At 44.0% G+C, this 23330-nt stretch overlaps 1 protein-coding gene across 1 annotated transcript in view; it reads right to left on the reverse strand.

The window, feature by feature from the left end:
• Positions 1-3041: 3041 nt before the first annotated feature.
• LOC133418240 (SH3 and multiple ankyrin repeat domains protein 1-like) overlaps positions 3042-23330 on the reverse strand; it is a 29495-nt gene continuing 9206 nt past the window's right edge. Inside the window, exons 12-26 of the mRNA XM_061706719.1 lie at positions 23080-23210; positions 21599-21738; positions 20774-20887; positions 19561-19639; positions 13198-13280; positions 12975-13099; positions 12736-12871; positions 12494-12574; positions 11625-11633; positions 11416-11442; positions 11262-11318; positions 11028-11149; positions 10444-10552; positions 6456-9576; positions 3042-6197 (exon numbers count right to left, since the gene is read on the reverse strand). Coding sequence (XP_061562703.1) covers positions 5297-6197; positions 6456-9576; positions 10444-10552; positions 11028-11149; positions 11262-11318; positions 11416-11442; positions 11625-11633; positions 12494-12574; positions 12736-12871; positions 12975-13099; positions 13198-13280; positions 19561-19639; positions 20774-20887; positions 21599-21738; positions 23080-23210 — 5235 coding nt within the window. The 3' untranslated portion in view covers positions 3042-5296. The remainder of the gene's footprint in view (positions 6198-6455; positions 9577-10443; positions 10553-11027; positions 11150-11261; positions 11319-11415; positions 11443-11624; positions 11634-12493; positions 12575-12735; positions 12872-12974; positions 13100-13197; positions 13281-19560; positions 19640-20773; positions 20888-21598; positions 21739-23079; positions 23211-23330) is intronic.

Genomic DNA, 23330 nt, shown 5'->3' on the forward strand with positions numbered 1-23330 from the left:
TGTACTTAGTAGAACAGATACCACTGTTTAAAAAAAAATAATAAACACATGAAAGCAGTTTGAATACCCATGCAACCAAACATTGCAGCACCACCAATAAAAACGTCATTAATCCGTTCCAGCCTTTCCACCTAAATAAATGCTGCAATGTGTATTTTAATAAGGAAAATAGCACTCCATAATATTGTGCTTCCTAGAAACATATAGTCATGACCTCATTAAATAGAATTGAAAAGAAAGAATCTTTTTTTTTTTTTTTGGTCACGCTACATCAATTGGCCATTGGACTGCTCCTTCTGGTGTGCGCACCATGGCCACCCGGGGGCAGTATAAGACAGACATTATGATATACTGTTCATAGAGACATCTTAACTCCTCTCAGCTCATCAGTATAGCACTAATATTAGTCGTTATTTGCAGAGGAAAAAGAATATATGACTGAATATTTAATGTTATTCTTGTCTGTCTACACCTGCTGCTCCACTTTTTGTTTTCAATCCAATGCTTAAAGGGTTATGGCGCAACAACATAGATGCTATTTCGCATTAGCATTACGATAGCAGACTGAAAGGCTAAATTGTGTGGTTGTTTTAAAGACACACAGTGTAATTCTCTTTGTTTTGTGTATTCTTTGACAGTAAACGTCAACTAAGAGTGGCAATAAACTTTTTTGAAGAACTGTTTACTCGTCATGTGCCAAACTGATGCTTGTTGTCAAGTGAACTGAGATCACTACCACCTTACAGCGCTCTTTATCTCAAATTTTGGATTTTAAGTCAAACTTAAAAGTCGGCCCAATGACTGCTCGTACCTCAAAGAACTTGCATGTCGGGTCACTTGTATCTCAAGGCACCGAACATCAGTGTAAGACTGAGTTCCAAAAACAAAAGATCACAGGTGGTACTGGTACAATAAAGAAACCGGAATGTGTTTTTTCTCAATACATCCTGTTGTAAAGGAAGCGGCATTCCCAAGACTAACCTTCTTAACACTGGCAATTTATTCTTCGAGACCTCGCGTAGCAAACAAACCCACAATGTTGTACAGTAAATGTGAGCGAGCCTGACCACCGTGCAAGCAAAACAACTTAAAAAAAAGAAAAGAAATCATTCATCTTCTTCCAAGCTCTTTTGAATAGCTCACGGGCGTCTTTTTGGTTTGCTGCATGACTGCGGCCCCTGCTCGCTTTGAACGAAGCCATTTCATTTAATCCCCTCTCAGCGAGCTCTATCCTTTTGCTGCTATTAGCTTGGAGGGCCTGATGGGAAAATAATCCTGGACTTGAAAACATGTGTCTGTCTCCGGGGCTGCCAAATGAGTCAAATCGAACCCAGACCATTAAATAGGATCATTATTAAAAGGAGGAGGCGGTATAAACAACAATGAGCAAAATAAAGACATGATCATTTCGGTATTTATTTCAACACAGTTTTACTTCTATCGCATTTAAAACAAAACTTTATATTCATATATACTTTGTTAAACTCTGCATACTTACACTCATACTGTAGGTGGTCATATTCATTATACATTTCACTAGACCTAAAATACTTTATCAATCATGTAGTATGTAGTGCTTCCTACACTAACGGCTCAAGTCCTTTTCACGTCCGTCGCGCGATAGCACTGAGGCGACTCAGCATGAAAGAATACATGAGTCATGGTTTTGTTACTCACATGGCGAGAATATGCGTTAAATAACATGTGTCAGCTTCACTAAGGTCATCACGGGGGGCTTGGGGGGAGTGAGCGGTAGAATAGAAAGCTTTGACACCAATCTCCAAACAGAACTACACGCGGCCACGCTATTTGGAAGACAGAGATTCTTCAACATGGTTACACTAACTTTCAATTCCATGGTGAAGTAGTAACATATATCAGAGGATCTCAAACTTGGGGGGGGGGGGGGGGGGGTGAGGGAGACATTTGTCCAAGGACCGCCTCATAATCATTAAGCCATTATGATATTAAAGTCAAAGTTCAACATATTTTAGCAGAGGCATGTTAAATGGTGCCATGTGCTGAGATGAGTTTGAATGTTATTGGTAAATTCTGACCACAGCCACATTTTGAGAGGGTGCGCACACTTGTGCAACCACACTATCTCAGTTGTTTATGTTTACCCGCCTTCTTAAAAAGAATTTGTTTCTTCAATTTAGTTGTACAGGTTACAGGACAGATTATTGGTTGGAAACGTTTTGGAATGATTTTCACAAAAACCTTGCATTTGAACAGGGGTGTGTTGACTTTTTATACCCACTGCATGCAGGAATTATTTGCTGAATCCCAAGATGAAGCTCGGGGACCCCGGATTGAGAACCACTGACGTAGGCTACTGTGTATGACTTCACATGTTCTCAAATGAATTTTCGTTTGTCAGGATTGTCAACAAGTAGCAGCAAGAGCAACAAAAACAAAACAAAAAATTGAAATGACGCCGCCGACCCGCACAGAAGCAGACGTACAGATTGAAAAGGGGTTGAAGGTCAGGAGGTGAAGCAGTAAAAAGCCCTTTGTGATCATGGCACCTACAGTTTAACATTACGGCAATATGGCTGATGAATCCATCCCTCCTTGACTTCTGCTATGGCACCATCAAAGACTTATGAACATGTATTGCAATCTGAAATGAAAATTTATAGTTCCTCTCCAAAGTGTCCTTAAAAGAAAGAAAGAAAGAAATAACAGAATCGTGAATATAACCTATGTGGAGTATTAGGGCTACACTGAAAAAAAAATTATACTACGATTCGAAATAGTGCGAGAATAACGTCGTAATATTAAAAAAAAAAACAATTCACTGTAATATTTCAACTTTCTTTCACTATATTCCTTGATACATTCCAGTTAAAATATTGAAGACAGTATTATTAAGAGAATGGTTTCCTAATATTTTGAGGAAAAGCTCCAAATTTGAAGAGAAAAGGTGAAAAAAAAAAAAAAAGAACATTGCAATATCTTCATAATGAAGTATAAATATTACAAGGAAAAAAAGTTAAAATATGAAAGGAAAAAAACAATATTAGAATAATACAGTACAATTAAAAATATGACAGGGAAAATCATACTATTATGAACGTAAATAAATGTATGGCGTCACATTACCCACTAAACACTAACTATATGGCAGACAGCGGCTGCCGCGCTCCGACTGTTGCGTTCACATTAGTGTGGGAATTCTCACATTCACTCGTTAAAAAGTCTGACGTGTTTCTTGTTAACGTTCCGACTTTTTTTCCGACTTTATTCTCGTTACATTACGGCGTGGCCCTAACACTCCTTTGCTACTAAATAAATGAAAGCGTCTTCCACAAGCGCATCGTCCCGGCATGACTACTTTGAGTGATTTGAAATGAGTTTGCTCCTAATACAAACCTAATAATGGCTAATAGTGAATCCTGTTTAACATGTCATATATATTTAGTGCTTGCAAGTAACACACATACAAAGCTTATTATTGGATTTTTGGGGGGAACATGGCAAAAAGATCAAAACAAATACTATTATTCTAACGACTTTCTTCATCAGCTACAAAAAAAATCCTCCTCTTGTCGTCATCTGACATTGGCCACGTAATGCAACAAAGTGATGTCACAATGAGGTCCTTGTGTTTCTGGCAAGATTTTAGTGGAGTTTACCCTTTAAGCATTTTTATAAAGTCAGACTGGTGTTTACTCAGCGTTGGGAGCAGATGGTGTGACAATCCGTCTGTCCTTGCGCATGAGTGTGTGTGTGTGTGTGTTCCACTGCCTGTTAATAAAGTTTTTCTTTTTGTGATATACAGTGAATCCCCAGTATATCGCAGTTCACCATTCACGCTACATCGGCCGTTCTTAAGTGACCATTTTTATGGCAATTTCAAATTTAGTATATATACATATATATATTTATGTGTGTATATATTGATATGCATGTCTATCTATCTATCTATATCTATAGCTACATATATATACACACACACACACATATATACATGTGTGTGTATATCTAGCTATCTATAGATATACACACGCAGATATATATATATATTTATATATATTGTGAACAAATTTTGCATTGTTGCATTGTGGAAGTGTTTTTACACAATACGACAGAAAAGTAGGCGAGAAACACTGTAGAATTCAAGAAACAACAGAGTACAAAAAATGGCCCCCTCCCTTCCCTCCTTGCTGCCTTTTTCGTACGCCATCAAGAGTCTTCGCTAAAGGTAAAAGTGATGCTAAATGTTCTATTATCCACTTCATTAGTCATTTATATTCATTTCACGCTGATTTATGTCGTTAAAACTATAATTATTCTCGAGTAAAACAAAATTGTTAATATTTTTACAGGGTCTGGAGTGACTGAATTGGATTTCCTTTATTTCCTGCGGTTTTCGTACGATTCTGGAACGGAGTTATTACGGAAACAGGTTCCACTGTATGCTTGTGAGTATTACTGTATGCTCTGTTTGTATGCGTTACTGCTGCCTGTGTGTTAAAGTAGCAGTTGTTTTAAGGGTTATAATCACCGTGAAATTAATGCTAATTTCGTGAGTCGTCTTTGGCCTTTCGCATTGTATGTCAGCATTAAGCCAGCGGACCTTCGTTGATGAAATGATGTGGTTTGGTTGAAAATTTTGGTGTTAAGATGCACAATCTGTAAATCTCTTTTGTTTTGTCAGTTTTGCCGTAAACTTCAACTGGGAAACAAATCCCATTTCTTCACTGTGAGAGAGTGAGAACAGGTGCAAAGGAATACTTTAAAAAGTGTTTTAAGCGCATAGAAGGGATGAAACTGTTATTGATAGTTATAAAAGTTATGTATACAGTCTCTTGAAATCGCGGTCGGGTCTGGAACGTGTCCCTTGCAATAAACGGGGTTTCACTGTATATTTCATTTCGCCACTGTGGTTTGAACCACCGCGCTAATATGCAAATCAGATGCCAACTTAACCAGCCTGATAAGGAGTGCTGAAGTCCGCTGTTCTCCTCTTCCACATCTTCTGTTAATGTTCCTCTGCCAAGTCATGTGTTTCTCTCACATTTTTTGTCATCTTTCAATCTCCCCAATTCTCAATCTACAATCTGTGTCTCTGGGGGTAGTAGTGACATGCAAAGGCCTGGAGAGAGAAGGAGGGCAAATCAACGTAGAAGGGAAACAAAAGCGGTCATTCGTAAGGGGCGAAGGATTGAGGGAAGATGACTTAAAAAACCGAATTGTAATCAGATGTTAAAGAAAAGTAGGGATCCAGGTTTTCTGGAATGATATTCCCCTTCCTTTTTGATCTATGACCCTGCTGCTTGACAGTCTTCCCTCACCTATCAGTGAGTTTCTTCAGCGCCCTCTCGATGTTCATTCGATGCCCCACGCGAGTTACCCCCAGGTCCAAGAAGTCGTCCTTGGTGAGCGAGGGTAAATGAGATCCATCTATTTCATTATCGATGAACCGCTCTATGTGTTCGCCCAGGTTCAGGTAAGCCAACCAGTCGGCCACATCGTACTTGGTCCAGTAGGGCAGCGGCTTGAGAGCGAAGGGTTTGGCCGGCGGAGGAGGGGTAAGGTGGGGGTAGTTGTGGCAGGATGGGCTCGGGGGCAAATGCAACGGGGAGGAGGCTCCAGAGAGATAATGGGTGGGGGACAGAGAGCGGGAGACGAGCAATGGGTTCGGACTCGGCGCACCAGACGGGGAGAAAACCGGCGGTGTTGAGGCCGTGTAGGTGTCTCCTAGAGGGATGCCGGGAGAAGGAGGGGTGAGGGGTCCTGGGAATTCAAAGGGGTTACTGTAGACTGGCGTACTGGGAAGAATGGGCAGGGAGGATGGTCGCGGTGGGGTGGGGTTGGGCTGTTCGGTGTTATAGATAAGAGGGCTGGGTGCGCGGCGTCGGGAAACGGAGGATCGCATCTCCTGAGTGGGACTGCACTGGAAGTCGAAAGTCTGCCGCCGCATCTTGGAGCGATGCTTCGGCGACGTCGGGTACGGGCAGTAGGTCGGCGAGTGGGGAGGGTGCGAGTGGACCGGGGAGGGTGGCATCTGCGGCGAGGGGGAACGGGTCCAGTTGCGTTGTCCCGGTACCTGCGGGGAAGGGGATACGGAGGGCTTGGCCGACAGATTGGGATGGGGTACTTGATGGTGCTGAGGGGAGGAAGTGGGCAAGGGTGAAGTGGAGCGGCCAGTAGGGGGGCTGTGAAATGCGTCGGAGAAATCTGCGGAAAACCTGAAAGACAAAAACAGAAATATCAACCATGATTCCAAACTCTCAGTTTTATACCTCTGGGCTGCAAAGGTTAGACACCAAAGATCCTCTATATAGCGGTGCCTTGAGACACATGTTTAATTCATTCTGTGACCACCGTCATAACTCAAAACACTCGTACCTCAAATCATCTTTCCCCTTTGGAATGAATGGCAAGGCCATTAATCCTGGTGTAAGCCTAATAAAAAAATAGGTGTTTTAATATTGAGAACAACCAACCTGTGTATGGTGGGTGATTTTGGGGTGTGGCTCCAGTCGTCCATGCTCCTCATGCTACTCATGTGGTGAAGCTTGGAACTCAGCTCATTGATGATGCTGGCCTTCACACCTGAGAGAGGCGAGTGAAGCCTGCGTGCATCCAAAGCCACGCCGGCTCTCTGGAGCTGCTCGTGCTCACCGACCTCCCCCCAGCCTGCCGACCGAGTATCAATGGGCCTGTCTAAGCAGGCGGCCAATGTAGCGCTGAAGTCGTCCTCCATTATGGGTCTATTCTGCACAAGTCTCCTTTCATCAGGTAGGGCTACATCTATCCTGATATTGTCTGGGATGTTTTGTCTGTGCAGTTGCAAAGGCGCAGGGTTGGTGCTGTTTTGCCTTCGTAGTGCAACAGGCAGGACCCTCCCCGCTCCCTCCTTGTAATGAGTCATCTTTGGAAAAGCAGGGTTTGCTAATTTGATGTTCTGTACCTCAAACATTTGCCCACCGCTGTAAGATGAAGAAGGATCCTGAGGTGCACCAGCTTTTCGCCCTTCACTGCAAGCTCCATCTTCTCCGATGCCACTCCTCTCTCCTCTCGGACCAGTCAATCCCAACATTTCAATATGATGGTCACTGCTGCTGTGACTATCCAGCTCCTCAATCCCAGAATCTACCACTGAATCTTGCCATTCTCCACTCTTGGGTACATGAGCGGGGTGGTGAATGTGGTTAGCAGCTCTGCCTCCTGTGCTGAAGCCGGCTTGAGGTCCTCCCACAGTCGTGCTGTAGTCTGAAGCTGTAGAGGTTATGGTGGTTGTGGCGGCCGCACTAGCTGTCATAGTAGTGGTGGCATACGTCATGGTCGTGGTGAGGGCGGCTGTGCCTCTGTCGTGAGATGTGGCGTCACGCCCCACCAATGGGTCGTTGGTGTAATACGACTGCGAATGGGATATCGGTTGAGGTCTGTGTAGGTTGGTGGCAGGGAGAGCAGGGGATGGTAAAGATGGCGAAAGAGAGGACTGTGTCAGGGTAGCCACCTCGCTGTCGTAGGAGGTAAGGCTAGAGGCAGCAGAGTCACCACCCTGTGAAGAGGTTTGAGGAATGCTCTGGGTCTTAGGAGATGGTAGGGGAGGCGGCAGTGGAGCAGCACATCGTTGACTGGCATGTTGGTAGTGCTGGTGGTAGTCCTTCACTCTTTCATTCTTGCCATTGGCAAACTGTAACGGAGGGGGCAAAGGGTCTGCAAAGACAAACTCTTCATCTACATCTATTGAGGGAGCCGGTGGAGGCAGAACCATCATTCCCAGGTTTTCTGCTTTTGCCTCTCCCATCGCATCAGGTGCTGTAGGGACGGTGTACTGGGGGATGTAGCTGGTGTTAGGAGTGCTTTCCATCTGCAGAAAGGAAGGCCTGCGAGGGGCGGGCTGAGCCGGGGGTGGTGGAGGCTGTACGGGGGGAACAGGTCTACTGTCATGGGCCTCCTTTTGTCTCTCCGAGGGGTTTTGTGGGTTATACTGGCTTGAATATTGGCTGTTTCTGTCCTCTGAGAAACGAACTCTCAGACCTTCTCTATGTCCTACATCCTTGTCTCGCTCCATCTTCTCCCCTCCGCCTCCCATGCGTAAGATCCTTGGTGACTGAGGCCGACTCTGAGATGCGGGCGAGGTGGTGGTGGTGGGGGAGGTCAGGTGAAGGGAAACCGGTGACGTGTACGTAGATTGTGTTGGGGTCGCAAAAAGAGAGGGTGTTGGGGTCTGGGTGGGGGTGGAAAACGCTCCCACTGTGGACAGCTGCCGACCAAAGTGTCTCTCCTCTCGTCGAGTCCTGCGGTCATCCTTGAGGGCTCTCTCCCTTGCGGCGAGTGCGAGTCCAAGTGGAGACGAGGGATCTAGAATCTTCCCTGTGAGTGGGTGGATAAAAGTAGTAGCTGGCTGGAAGCCATACACTGACGGCGCCGACTTGGGTTGACCATCTTGGCTGAGAGAAGGAGAAGAATACTCAGGCAGGCCAAAGGCTGGAGGCATGCTGCTAGAATAGTGGACGTAATTGTCTCCAGAAAACATGCCCTCATCTATGGACTTGGAGGGCCGCAGTCGAGGACTTGGTACTTCCATCTGTGAGCTCTGTAATGGCTGAATCCTTGCATTTAGTGCTTCCCCTCCCTCCCCTCCTCCCCCTCCCACCTCTTCCTGGATGTCCTCTTCAGATGAGAGGAAGAAAGAAGCACTCTTTCTTCTCATGTCACGGAAACGTTCCCTCTCCCTGCGTGCCCCTCCACCTCCAAAAGTCATACCAAAAGTCGAAGAGTAGTCTACGTTCTCCATATTTTGCTTCATAGAAACCAGAGGAGCGGCAGTCGATTGGGGCACGGAGGTGGATGTCGGGGGCTGGGGTGGCGTTGAGGTGAGGGGTGAAGGTAGAGTGGAGTCGAGGCTTTCCAGAGATGGCTGAGCAGAGTTGTGGTCCTCTGCATCGTGTGGGACTTCCGCCTCCATGCTGCTACCCTGGCTGCTTCGACCACTGCTGCTGGTGGAGGGCGCTTTGACGATGATGGTTGGGATAGGGATGGAGGTCTTCTCTTTGGCTGCGCCACCTTTCCCACGATGTTGTCGCAGTCCATCGTCAACTTTAGACTGTTTAGTCAGGGCGCCCCGACCTCCCCTCCGGGCTGCCCCCCTGCCGGTCCCTCCACTTTGCTCCCGAGTGGCTACATGCGAATGATGTGGCACATTTTGTTGGGTTTTAGGTTTAGCGCTTGTTGGTGGTGTAGCGCTGCTGTAGCCCCTTCTTAACCCTCCCATCTTGCCACCGCCTCGCCTGGGTGCCTCTTGCTCCCTGGCGCACAGTCCTTCCGATTGTCTGCGGAGAGTGGAGACCATAATCTGCTGGTTCACCCCGCCTCCTCTTTCCCACCCTGATTGATTAGGATGGCTTGGCTGGGACTGGAGCTGGAAGTGGTCTTGAAATACTGGGGGTATGGGCATTGCAGGCCCTCTCCCAGGATGAGGGCCTGCGGATAATGGTGGCTCAGGTGCTGATGTATTCGGTGGTGGGGGGATTTCTTCCGGTCCTGGCACTGACAGGCTACGAGCCAACTTCATAGCCGGTGGATGAAGGTACTGCCTCTCCTCCTCAGTTATACCTTAGTACAACAACACAGGCAGTAAAAAAACAAAATTGAATGAATTATTGACCCTGTGAAGTCAATTTAAAGATTTGCTTCTAAATACATTATACACGTTTGAAGGTCATTGCTGAAAACATGTGCTAAGACTGAGAACTGTGTTAGTACTCAATTGTGGAGTGTTAAACTGTTTTTCACCATTTCATATTTCCAGACTTTTCGAGTGTAGCTAAAACAGTGCTACGTGAGCACTTTCAAGCTGCTCCTCCCCGACTGTATAAGAACTTGACCGCCTTCGTTCGCATCAGTCCCTGCGCAGTTTGTGAGGTGCAGTTAGCTAGCAACTATGCCTACACACTGAAAATGTACCTTTCAGATACACTTTAGAGCACCTTTAGCAGAGAAAGGGAAAAACAAAGGACAGCAGATTTTTTATTTTTTTTCTTAACTCCGAATCGACTTGCATGAACTGTGGCTTCGGGCTGGTGTGACCGCGTTAGAGCGCCTCGTTGTTGCGCTGTGGAAAAGTCGTACACGACCCAGTGGGATATATTCCAGCCACTGGAGGCTTTAGGTGGATATATTTTTGCAGCTCAAACATAAGAAAAATGCTAGACGACGTAGCATCCATTCTTCCAAGTCATAACAGTGGTATTTGATTGCGAGCTGATAGTTGAGCGGATCGTGGCTATACAGAGAATAGCTTGATTTTTTTTTATGAATTTGAAGCATCTTTTAATGTACTTGCCGATTTTTTGAATCATTCACATTTGGCAGGCTTGTTAACAAAAATCCTCTGCGTGGTGTATCAAATTTAGAAGATATTTATTTTCACTTTACAGGGACTTGGAAAAAACAAATCTTCCAATTGACATTTGGTCTTACCAATGGATTTTTGACGCATCATGACTGCATGTTGGGCTGGTTGAAAGTGGGCTTGGTTGTAGGTAAAACCAGGTCTGGTATTTACTGTTGATTGCAGCTCGTACGTTGGCTTCAGGTTTCATACATAATTAAAAGAAGAAAAGAGCATTGTCACAAAGCAGAAGGCAGGAGGGTCAAAAATATATGAAGACATAATAAAATAGAACTGAGACGAGCTAATTCTATCATCATCGTTTTTTTACCGTTAGAATACTATATGAAAAACATCCACCCAGAGTACTGGTGCACCAAGCAACAGAGGAGCTGAATGGACACAACCTGACTCAGACTTAAGCAAATGTGTGGGTGGTTCACTGTCAATCATTTTCAAGTGCTGTGAGGGCAGCGGAGCACCCCCACAGCGAAAAGACAAAGAAAGGCCGCATGATTAAAGCTGTGCTACTGCCTGAAGCAGAGGAGAAACTCTTCCTGCAGGAGTGAGAACGAAGTCCACAGCTGACACATTTAAGGAACAGGAGTACGTCCAAAATCAAGCATGCAGGATGCCAAATTATTAGCATTACATCAGAACTGACGGAAAATACCTCATTGGAGACATTAGGAACAATACTCTTGCTCCGGTCCCTCTTGCCTCCGTGACCTCTTTGGCCTTGGTTGTCTGATGTAATCGTGTGCTGGGCAGCAGCCAAGATTTCATCAAGTTTATCTTCCCCAAAAAAAAAAAAAAAAAATGAATGAAATGGACAGGAACATGACAAGGAGCGTTACATGATCCCCGAAGGTGTAAAAACACTCCATGACCAAAGAGTGCTTCTTACTCAGTGCCATCTGATAGACTGTCCTCTTCTTATCAGGACCCTGAGAGGAATCGTAGTCTGGAAAAAAAAGAAAAAGAGAGGAAAAGCTAGCATCAAATGGCTCTTAATTAAGACCTAGAGGCTGATCGAGTCAATGATAAGGCCTGATGTTCACCTGCTTTCTTTTTCCATGGCGAGGCAGCTGGAGCATACATAATTGGGAAAAATAAATTAGGTGCGAATCCAAGTGCCGTGTCGTTAGGTTCATATGGCAGATGAAGGGATGGAATACATACTCAGATACAAGATGGTGTGAATGCAGAGGAGGGGTGGTGATAGGGACGGAAATGACAATGAGCGCACACATTTTCGTGATTCTCCCACCTTTGTCCACTTTGGAGCAGCACATTCGGTGGAGAGAAAAAGGGAAAAAAAAGAGCTGCTGGTAACTGGTGGCATCAAGCAAGTAATTATGTTCAAATCTCTTGTCACCTTTCTTCTTCACACATAATACAAGAACTACATTGCTGTGAAAATGTAACAAAATGATATTCCACCGATACATTCATATATTCTCCATACAGTCGTGCCTTGAACTACGACTTGAATTGGTTCCGTGACCATGCTCGCAAGACAAAACACTTGTATCTCAAATCACCTTTCCCCATTCAAATGAATGGAAATGCCGTTTTTGTGTTAGCACTCTATAATACGGTACTTTATAGGAACATAAAGTCATGACATTAGTAAATCAAATGTGAAGAATTCAACAGTTTTCGCCACACCTTTTCCTTCAAATCAATGGACATTGTACTACTTCTTTTGGTGTGCGCACCTTAGCGACAGTATAACACAAACATTCGGATATACATGGAGACAGGCGCAACTCCTCACTAAGCTGCAATAACATGAGTCGCAGAGGATAAAGAATATATACCCGTGAGTATTGTTATACTGTCTGTTGTCATGTGTTGCTCTACTGTTTGTGCTCAAATATCCGTTGCTTAAAGGTTTATAACACTAAAACACAGATGTTATTCGTTAGCCTATTTATGGTGTTTGGCTTTGTTTGTTAGGATGAAGCTAAATGGACTTTCCTAAGGCAAAACTATGGGGTTGTTGTAAATACACAAAGTGTGATTCTTTTAGTTTTATGTTTAGTTTGACAGTTATCTTTCCTAAGAAGTGTTCTGAAGTCGGGTCACTCGTATCTCAAGGCACCACTGAATTTACGCTTGTCTTGGTCATCTTACCCATGTCTTCCAGCTCTGATGTCATCGACTTGGAGCGCAGGGCAATGGCGGGAGGAGTCAGCCTTTTGGTCTGCTGCGGGGCTGCATAGGGAAGCCAGCCAAATGCAAATTGATGTCTACTTTTCTTGCACAGTACACACACGCAGTCAACACTAACAACTACGTTGCTAACGTGTTGACGTAAAAATGCAATCTGCGTCATTGTCACGTATAACGGAAAAGGGGAACAATATGGCGCTAACCTTTCTTTCGAGCAGTATCCTCCAGCTCGGGGTTTCGAGCAACCATGACAACTTTCACCATGAGACTGTTGCCACCCTGTCGGATCATGTTGACCACTTGCCGGTGTCCTACCTTGACCACATTCTGGCCATTCACCTGAAAAAGCAACAGTGACCAAGTGTGAGTGTGAGTACTTTGCAAGTGTCTATTAGTGTCCACGTGGCCGATTAAGATGACAAATTGTTGATGTTGTACACACCTCGATGAGGAAATCCCCCATCCTTAGGCCGGCCCTCCACGCCACGCCCCCCTCATCGACAGATTCCAGGTACTGCAGCGCTGGGAACGCTGGCGTCGGAGTGAATTCCTCTATGGGAGTCTGAGCTGTGGAGGATTGGGCAGAAAAGATGAGTATGAATGGACATATAATAAGAACGTGGGTTTGACAATGAGTGAGTGTTTTTTGTGGGGGGGAAGCTCACCTTTGGCTCCCCTAAGTACAAAGCCAAATCCCTCATTGTCTTTCTTCTGCAGGAGTGCTGTCTTCTCCTTAATGATGTAGTCACTGTAAGGAGGAGGAGTGGGAAATAAAATAACACAGCGGAGTCGTTTGACTTCGATTGTGCCTTGCAAGAGGAAAGTAATTTTGTCAATTTGAGGGGAAAAAAAAACCAGTTTAACTGCATCACATTATGAAACCACACTGCAGCAAAAGAAAGGTCGGTGGCACAATAGACAAGCAGTGGTGCACAATGAAAGAGTGACTGACACGATGGGAGGAAAGCACTATGAGATGCCATACTAATGCAGCCTCAGTTGAGCATGATACAAAAAAAACAAAAACAAAAAAATACAAAATGTGTGCATACACTTCAGTGATACCGCTGACTTACAAATGCACCTAAATGGCTGCATTAGCTTTCACAGCCTCTGGCAGCTTTTGCAAGGATGCGGCCTCAGCGACTGCCGAGCACCACGACCAGTCATACATACGTGACACTTTCGATTATGCACAAGTGGAGCTTGGACAGGCCTCTAAACGTCCTCCACAAACTTCATGCTCTCAGGCTAAAGCAAGACTGGGAAGAGCGGTCGCACTGATGCAGTCTTATACTATACTGTAGCATTATTATTGGCGTTTGAGCAGTGGAACATATGTGGCCCAGCAAGGTTCTTTATGATTCTACTAGCATCTTTGGGATTTGTAACCAATTTTTTTCTTTCTTCTAATACAGGAGTGGCAAAGGGTCATATAAAGCATTCTAAATGAAAGCTCCTTTAGACAGCAGAAATGCAGGATTTAAAAGGAAATGAAACACATTCTTATTTGTTAGGTTAGTTTGTGACCTTCGGCTTCACACTTTTATGAACGCGATTAGCTTTTTCTTTTATATCAATAGTTTTGGCTATAGTGAATGATTTACTTATTTTATTATCTCTAGTGTAACAATATTTGTTTATTTAACCAGTCAAAAAGGGATGTTAAGTATAATAATATTAAACTCATACACTTAACCCTCATTTATCGTGGGGGATAGGTTGCAGACTCACCCGCAATAAGTGAAAATCCACAATATCGAGAGACCAAATAAATAAAACCTTTTTTAATAGTTTGACCCTTCCACACACTTTAACCATTTAAACATAATAAAACACACATCAAATTATTTTGAAACATATTGTAAACATATTTGAAAACAAAACAAAAATTGCAAGCATAAGATGTATAGGAAATACTGTACATGTACACCTTTTTATAATGTTTGTAGCCAGGCGCCAGGCACCAGGATCCGTCCGGGTGTCAGAATCGGAAACCTTGACAAAAACCTTTTGGATATCCTTGAGGAAAAATCTTAATTAATCCAGCGAAACGTGGCTGAGGAGAGTAAATCAAGCGGATGTTGTAAATGGTTGTAGAGAGAAGATTGCAAGATGTAGTAGCCACTTCTAAGGGACAGTCTGGGAACCAAAACTCCATCATTAGGCCTGTGGAAGCCATTTTCTTATGCATAAAATGTTTGATTTGGTCGTCTACGTCTGCTTTATAGCGCTATCTATTTCACTGTCAAAAGAGTTTGTCTGTGCCATTAATCCGAGCAAAACAGAAAAGTCAATTAATTAGCCAGTCCCTCAATCATCACGTTAACTGTCTGAATTTCCACCACGTCTCCTTTTGAATCAACGTACCTCACAGGCAATTAACCTGATGTAACATCTTTTTTTGAGACTGACTTTTCACACATACAAACTATGAAGGCTAAAATCCTCATCCAAGCCATTTATTGACCTTGTTTTCTCAATCGTTATGCAAAGGTTGGTTTGTTTTGGAGTCAGCCAGTCCTCCCGCAAACGTTCCCAGCTGGTTCGAAATGCTGCAGCTTGCCTCTTAACCGGAACACGTAAGAGTAACTCCTATTCTGGCCTCCCCTCCACTCACCCTCACTACCCATTTTTAAAACACACCTTAAACCCCATTTGTATTCCTTGGCTTTCAACACAGCTTGAGACTGCTTTTGTATTAGTGTCTTATTTGTTTTTACTGTTTTTTATTCTTTGTTATTGTTTCAAAAATAGGTTATCTTCAATTGTCTTGTGTTCAATTTGCATTTATGTACAGCACTTTGTTTCACTTGAGGTTGTTTGTAAAGTGCTCTATAAATAAAATGGAGTTTACGAGTGGTGCCATTGGTGCTATTGCCACCCGGAAGTACGCATGACGTCATGGTGCAAAGGTCTATAAGACTTTACTCCTGAATTGTAGTAAACACTACAGGATGTCAGCCCTAAACTCAACTGCGGTCCTTGTCCATGCTCTATCTCCCGAAAGCATAAATGCTTTCTGCTGAACCTCAAAGATAAGAGAAGACCAAAGAGCCACACAATGAGCCATAACTTGAGCACTGAACTCAAGACGATCGCTACTTTCCCTCACGGAGGGCCGTCCCTTGCGCGTTCTCCATCGATGTTGTTGGTTTGCCAAGGCTTTGCCGCCTTCCTGCCATCTGTTCCTCACACCTCATTCCTTTTTCTCTCACCCTGTCCTCCATCATGCAATCCCTCTCTGAAGATCAAAGTAGCAGAGTGGGTGGACCGATACATTGGGATCTTTGCGCATCCACTTGTACGAGGAGGGGGAAACACGGCCCGGTGACGTGGGTCCTCCAGGTGGTTCCGACTGAGACCCTCGGTCACTCTTGTGCATACTTTGACCACTTTGGCCTCAGCTGATTAGAGCTATTTAACTGGACAATAGCCACACACGCCACGGGTGATGCACTTGATGGATGTCCGTCACACACACAATGGATGGCGATGTATCAAATATTCAGTGCGGGCACAGAGGTGGTATTCCCACAGCATCGGATGTGCACCGGCAAAACCTTTTCTGTTAATGCATGGACGCATGCACGTTAACACACGTAGGAATAAATACTGAATGTAATCCCACTGCACAATCATCAATTCTACAATGGATATTTAAAGAGACGGGTATAAATAGCAATGCCCATATGAATGAGAATCCGCTTCAAGGAAATAATGAGTCAAAAGAGAATGTAATACACCTACAGTCTGACTGAAATGCATCAATGTGTGTTCTCTTTGTACACACTCATACACGCACACACAACCACATAGTTCAGAGACACACAAATAAGCATGCTGCAGCGTCTACAAGCTATAGCCACTTTACATTGAACGCAAAATGTCAGACCCACGCACGCTCCGACGCAAAGAAGACACACACGCGCGCGCGGCACATGAATTCGGTCTTGTAAAAAAAAAAATAAAAAAAAAAAAGCACACGGCCTCTCAGTAGCATCATCTACCTCTCCCCTCTCTCCATTGTCCTCTCCTCACATCCATAGCCAGCCAATGAACGAGGAAACAGCCGCTACCTGTAAATGAACCACACGCTCCTGTTTCTGGGGCCCAGTGACGGCCACGAAGAAGAGAGGGAGAGAGAGCAATCTCTCTCACCGCATCCCCCCATTGCCATGTCACCCCCCACCCCCCCCCCCCCCGCCCCCACCCCCACCACCACTCCTACTCTTCCTCCTCCTCTTCCTCCTCCCTCCAGCGGGGAGAGTGAGGAGGGAAAGAGAGAGCGGGCGTGGAGGAGGCGCGTGCAGGTCTGAGCCCCGTATGGGAAGCAGTTGGAGCATTTATTTCATATCTTACTAGAGTGCTGAATTGTCCCTGTACTAGTATGCGCGCTGTGATCGCTAGTGAGACAATTCAGTGCTCTAGTAAGATAAGATAAGATTTCTTTGTACAACAATGGGAAATATGCAAGTCGTAGTCGAACGATTATGTCTTACTAGTGATGTTTTTCAACTACTGTATGACATTTCTGCGCACTAGTAGAACAATTAGGGCACACTAGAAGAACGACTAGGGCGCACTAGTCGAATGACAATGTCTTGTGACATTTTTTCATTACTGCCCAATGACTTTTCTGCGCACTAGTAGAACGACTCAGGTGCACTAGTAAAATGAGTCTTACAAATGCCGTTTTTTTTTTCTGCCGCTGCCTTCCACTACTGTATGAAATTTCTGCATACAAGTAGAACAACTAGGGCGCACTTTCACTACTTGACTTGCCTTGCCCTGCCTAGTAAGACAATTGTTCTACTAGTGCACTGGATTGTCTTACTAGTGAAGACAAAGAGCTTACTCGTACCTTGACAATGCAGCACAGTAGTAGGATATGGAATAAATGCTCAAATGGCTTTCCATAACACCGCATAGTTGAGACAATGGAGGAGTTTGACAACATGAGATATTTATTCATCTGTGTGTGTGTGATAGCAGGGGAGCGGGGGGATGGGTGACAATAACAAGATAGGATGTGCAAAAGTACGCTCTCCATCACTGGTGAATCACAGATTGGCTAACAGCTGATTCCCACCATGGACTTACACACAGACACACAGACACACACACACCTGCCAACTTTGTCATCGCCGAGCTTTTCATCACAAACACTTCTCTTAGTTGCTATGTGGAATCATATTTGACATTCTCCCTAAGAGAGAAAACATGTACCAGATCACCTTGTTCTGAATGGAGCACCACTCCACCACCGCTCGGTAATTACACGGGTACAAAAAAACAAAAACACAACCACATACATAAAAATAATGACATTGATGTCAGTTCCAGTGTGCAAGAGGCTGTGAGGTCCCCTCACTAGCTCAGGGATACGACCAATGCTCAGCCTGCTTATGACTCATCATCAGCAACATGATGTATTTACTCACAAAGACATATTCATATGCAAACCGACTCCAAAGCAAAACATGTACAGCCTTATGTCAAAAGAAAAAAAAACACAAAACAAAAAACATGCCAAGTTATAGGGAGCTGAAAATGACATGGCTGTGCTCACGGAAACTTAAAAAAAAAACATGAAAAAGAAAACAGAAAACGGAGAAAGAGAGAGAATACGCTGATTCGGAATGTAGCACAAGGGCGGACATAACAGCACAGCGGGTGAAACAAGTGGGCTTGCTCAAACACGCTCTGTTTCCTTCCAAGCTAGTAAAGCTACAGAGCTGACAGATCGCTTGCTTCCCACATCCACAGACACCATGTTCCACACTGAAGATCGGTTCAAGGGCATCAGATCACACAGGAAAAGAGACGCGCCTTTAAACCAGTGGTTCTCAAATTTGGGGGTCCACGAGCAGTAGCTTGGGGGTCCGCTAAATAATTTTCAATTCATTATGTTGTATTTATTTATTTATTCCCCCCCCCCCCCCATTGAAATGAATTGAAATACCATTAATCCGTTTTTAGCGCCCCCACAATTCTTTTATTACGTTTGAATAAAGAAAAACAACACTGTATTATATAAAAAAGGACTATGATATAATGTACTGTAAAACACGGTGCTGCCTTGAGATATGAGTTCCAATCGTTCCCTGACTACGCTTGTAAGTCAAAATACAAGTATCTAAAATCATCTTTCCGCATTGAAATGAATGGAAATGCCATTATTCCGTCCCAGCTTCCCCCTCAAAAACACACTTTTGTAAGGTATTTTTCAGAAGTTGAAAAAAAACACGATATAAAATTCATTCATTCATCTTCCGTTCCGCTTATCCTCACGAGGGTCGCGCGCGTGCTGGAGCCTATCCCAGCTATCTTCGGGCGAGAGGCGAGAGACACCCTGAACTGGTCGCCAGCCAATCGCAGGGCACATAGAAACAAACAACCATTTGCACTTTTGCACTCACATTCACACCAACGAGCACTTCAGAGTCTTCAATCAAACTACCGCGCATGTTTTTGGGATGTGGTAGGAAACCGGAGTACCCGGAGAAAACCCATGTAGGCCACCCGTATGTTTTTTATAATGGTCAATATTATATAGTGAATCAGGACATTGGAATTTCTCGAGCTTATCTACATCGCTACCAAAGATCTACGCCTTCCCTTTCCGCTCCTGAGCCAGCGCTGTCAACATAACAAACACGTGTGCTCTCACAAGTGAGTCTTCTACGCGGAGGCAACCAATCAGGGGAAAAGGGGCGGTCTTCACCAAATATGGACAAAGCGGATAGAAAACTGGGTCAAACAGAAGTAGCTGTCAGAGGGGCCTTTTGTGGACACTCCTATGACAAAACCAATGTGTTTTTTGAAACGAAATTGACACTTTTGTACATGTTAGAGAGTCACTCTATGGAGGTCTAAATAGCCAAAATATGGGACCTTAAATTCCTTTTCATTGAACAGGTCATCAATATTTAGGTTAAAAGTAACAATTACAATAACCCCTGCAAAATGTGTAGTTATGGGATTAGATGGGAAGGAACTCATCTTTTTGTCCAGTGGACTCTTACCTGGGACCATCGGTGCCGTCGTAGGCGCCGACTGTGACGTTACGGAAAAGCTTCCGCTTGGCTTTCACGCTGCGTGTCTCTGCAAGGCACGCAACACATACGCTACATTTTAGTTTCATCATTGTTTGTCTGACACCTTCCCTTGCCTTTTCATGCACAAACAGATTCCCGCCCTTATTTCGGTGTGTCTTTCATGCAGCTGTGGCCTTCTGAATGTCTAGGCCCTGTAGAAATGACTAACAGGTGGCCATCATTACAGTGACTTAAACGATAATCCTACCCAGAAGGGACCATGTAACCTAAATTTGCAACCCATGGAATATACAGTATGTGCTGCACAATTTTTTCCGCATATACTACCGGTACTCTAGACGTGTGACAATGTGCGTCCAGTATCTGGAGAAGGTGGACGATGCAATGAATTTATCTAAATGACACATCATTAAGCTTTTGTACTGGGAAAATATGTCCATCCATCCATTTCCTATAGCACGTCTTCATTAAGGTCACAAGTAAACTCTATATGTGCCGTGCGATTGACTGGCGACCAGCTCAGGGTGTTTTTAAATTTGTTTTTAAATAACTAGAGGTCGTGAACACAAATGACATTTTAGGTTATAATACAGCAAATTTTTATTCCCACGTCCGGAATCCCCTAAGATGCCACAATATGGCGCCAAAGCCTTGGCTAAATGCTAAGTAGTAATTGGTGCAAAGAAAGTATGTTTAAGTGGTACATCGCAAATGAAAGATTAAGATCTTTCCAAGTCGATGAGGAGCAAAATTTAGCCTGGGTTGTTAGCAGAGTTAAGGAGAGTCTTTGCCGCATGTTGTGTTGGTGATTAATTTGTTTTGCTCTGCTGAGTGGCAACAAACAAGCTGAAGCATCTGCGTGCCATTTACTTTTAAGGGTAAGGTTGTAAGAAAAGTGCAAAATTATATTATTCTAAAAAAATGTTTATATTTAAACTTCATATAAGCAATTATAAACATTTTCAGAGGGCGCCGGGGTGTTGATTAGTCACGTTTTTAATGGTAAACATGTTAATGGGCCTACTTTATATCAGTTTCTAAAAAAACTGTCACTTCCAGTCCCCAAATGCGCTTTGCGAATACTTTCTTCAAGAAAATGCCTCTTGGCCAAATAATCCCATTTTCTCCCCTTAAAAATGATGTTCATTTGCCAGGCGTTCTTTGAGTTTGTACATCTTGCCTGCTCGATTGTCCTTGTTGACAGGTGCCACTTCCTCCACACAGTCCGAGGGGAACCACCCAGTGCGACCTTTCGCCGTTCCTTCCCAGTATCCTCCCTCGCCGACGCTTAACACTGCCAAGCAACAAATAAATACTTGGGGATAGATGTAATGCTTTGAGAGCGGTTTCATTTCTCTTATTGATGATTAAGCCTCTTCTCCAGCAGTTTGTGTTCTTAGGCAAGTTTAGCAGGGAGACTTACAAAAAGAAAAACTATATATTGAGCAATATGAGCATCACAGCACTTTTTAAGTCCTAAAACCTCAATTTGGCAGTAATCGCTTTGCGTACAAAATCCAACTAAATTCCAGCCTACATTTTGTACAACAAAACCTACAAAATTCATACCTTCCCTTTTTTTAAAGTCACCTTAAATCTCTATGTTTGGCAGTGATCCCTTTTCATAGAAAATGCTACTAAATTACTGCTCACATTTTGTAAAACAAAAAACCACTACATTCATAGCTTCCACTTTTTAAAGTCTGTCCAAATGGCACTAACCTCTTTTCCATTTGGCAATAACCTCTTTTCATACAAAATTCTACTGAATTCCAATCGACATTCGGTACAAAAATCCTGTTTGATACATCTTCCGCGTTTTAAACTTACCCTAAAATATGTCAGCTGGGCGGTCATCTCTTTTTCAACAAAGTCCTACTAAATTCGAGTTCAGATTTTACACACAAATGCCACAAAAATCACATTTTCTTTGCAGTTGATGCTTAGTTTTTCAGATCTGAGTAATAGATTATTCCTGGGTGACTGCACCACAGGCTCATCTCACCTTTAACTTTGTCCCCTTTGTTGAGTGACAGCTGTCTCTCTCCACTAGCAGAGTGCGCCCGAGTGGCCACGTATACTCGCCCTGGCACTGCGCTGTACATTCGCTTCATTTGACCTCCCCCGCTGCCTGCAGGGGTCACCCTGTGGACAGAGGCCGAAACAATGACAATCTCTTATAGTGAGTTTGCAGTTAGTGCTATTAGAATGCGAACTGAGTATTGGTTATTCCCTACATCAGTGGTTCTCAAACGTTTGACACCAAGTACCACCTCAAAAAATAATTGGCTTTCCAACTACCACCATGGTGACCAACATTCAAAGACAGTAGTAGGCCCAAGTGTTCATCAAAAATGAGGCAGAAAAATATATCGTTAATATTATTGTAAGACAAGTAATGATTCCATGAAAATTTTAATAGAAATGTTACCCAAATAAATGTTTGAAAACAAACAGTTCTAAAACATGAACCCTAAATGTATTGTACTTTAAAGTTAAATACAACTGAACTGTACTTAACACATTTACTGCACTGGATTAAAAACTAGTTTTAAGCCACTGTAAAATTAAGTGCAGTTTGAACATCCATCCATCCATTTTCTGAGCCGCTTCTCCTCACTAGGGTCGCGGGCGTACCGGAGCCTATCACAGCTATCATCGGGCAGGAGATGATAGCTGTGACCCTGAACCGGTTGCCAGCCAATCGCAGGGCACATAGAAACAAACAACCATTCGCACTCACATTCACTCCTACGGGCAATTTAGAGTTGTCAATTAACCTACCGCGCATGTTTTTGGGATGTGGGAGGAAACCGGAGTGCCCGGAGAAAAGCCACGCAGGCACGGGGAGAACATGCAAACTCCACGCAGCCGGGGCCGGGGATTGAACCTCAGAACGGTAAGGCAGACACTCTAACCAGTCGCCCACCGTGCCTCGCAGTTTGAACATTTAATTCTAAAATGCATTTAATGAGTTCATATTTATTACACAAGGTCCAATAGCTGACATTGATCTGGTATGTTGTAATTACGTGACAGCAATGACGCAATTGGCGGCGCACCTGGGGAAGTTTTGGAAAACTATATTTGATTTGACAGATAAGTGAACAACATAGCCCACTGTATAAAAAGCCCTACATAGTGTTTAGGGACGAGGGAATGAGGGAATGATTCACTTCTCTCAAATTCATTCATTCATTCAAATGTCGTGAAACTCATTTCATTGATTTAAGTGCGAACTGCAATTTTCCTATCAGTCTGTTGTACAAGATTGAGGCTACATTGAGGCCATAACTAGTCCCTCTATTTCTATTACTTAATAGAACGTTCACTAACTCCTCACTCCAAATGTGACAATGTGACATTCTCGTGGTTATAATTAGTCGGAAAATGTAAGTGGGACAATTAAAGCTCAGCACAGTTTATAAATGGAACCAAAAGGACCTGATTAGATAGAAAAGCCGTCGGTCTCCACGGGCTCCTTACCCCTGCCTGCCTCGTGGCTGCCGGTGCCGCTCCTCGGTGTCGCTCTGGCCTCCTCGTCCTCGTGATGGTGAACGGGTGCGATTTCTGGGGCTGCTGGAGCTTCGCAAGCCAATGGAGGCCCTGCGGTGGCCCTGCAGAAGCATGTCAACGTTAGACTGTGAAACACAATACAGGCCTGCGGTGCCATGACATTTCGGAATATAAACACTATTATTTGCCTGTTTGCTGTTTTGAGCTCAGGCCAAAAACCT

This window comes from Phycodurus eques, chromosome 19, assembly GCF_024500275.1.
Source record: "Phycodurus eques isolate BA_2022a chromosome 19, UOR_Pequ_1.1, whole genome shotgun sequence".
Classification (NCBI taxonomy): domain Eukaryota; kingdom Metazoa; phylum Chordata; class Actinopteri; order Syngnathiformes; family Syngnathidae; genus Phycodurus; species Phycodurus eques.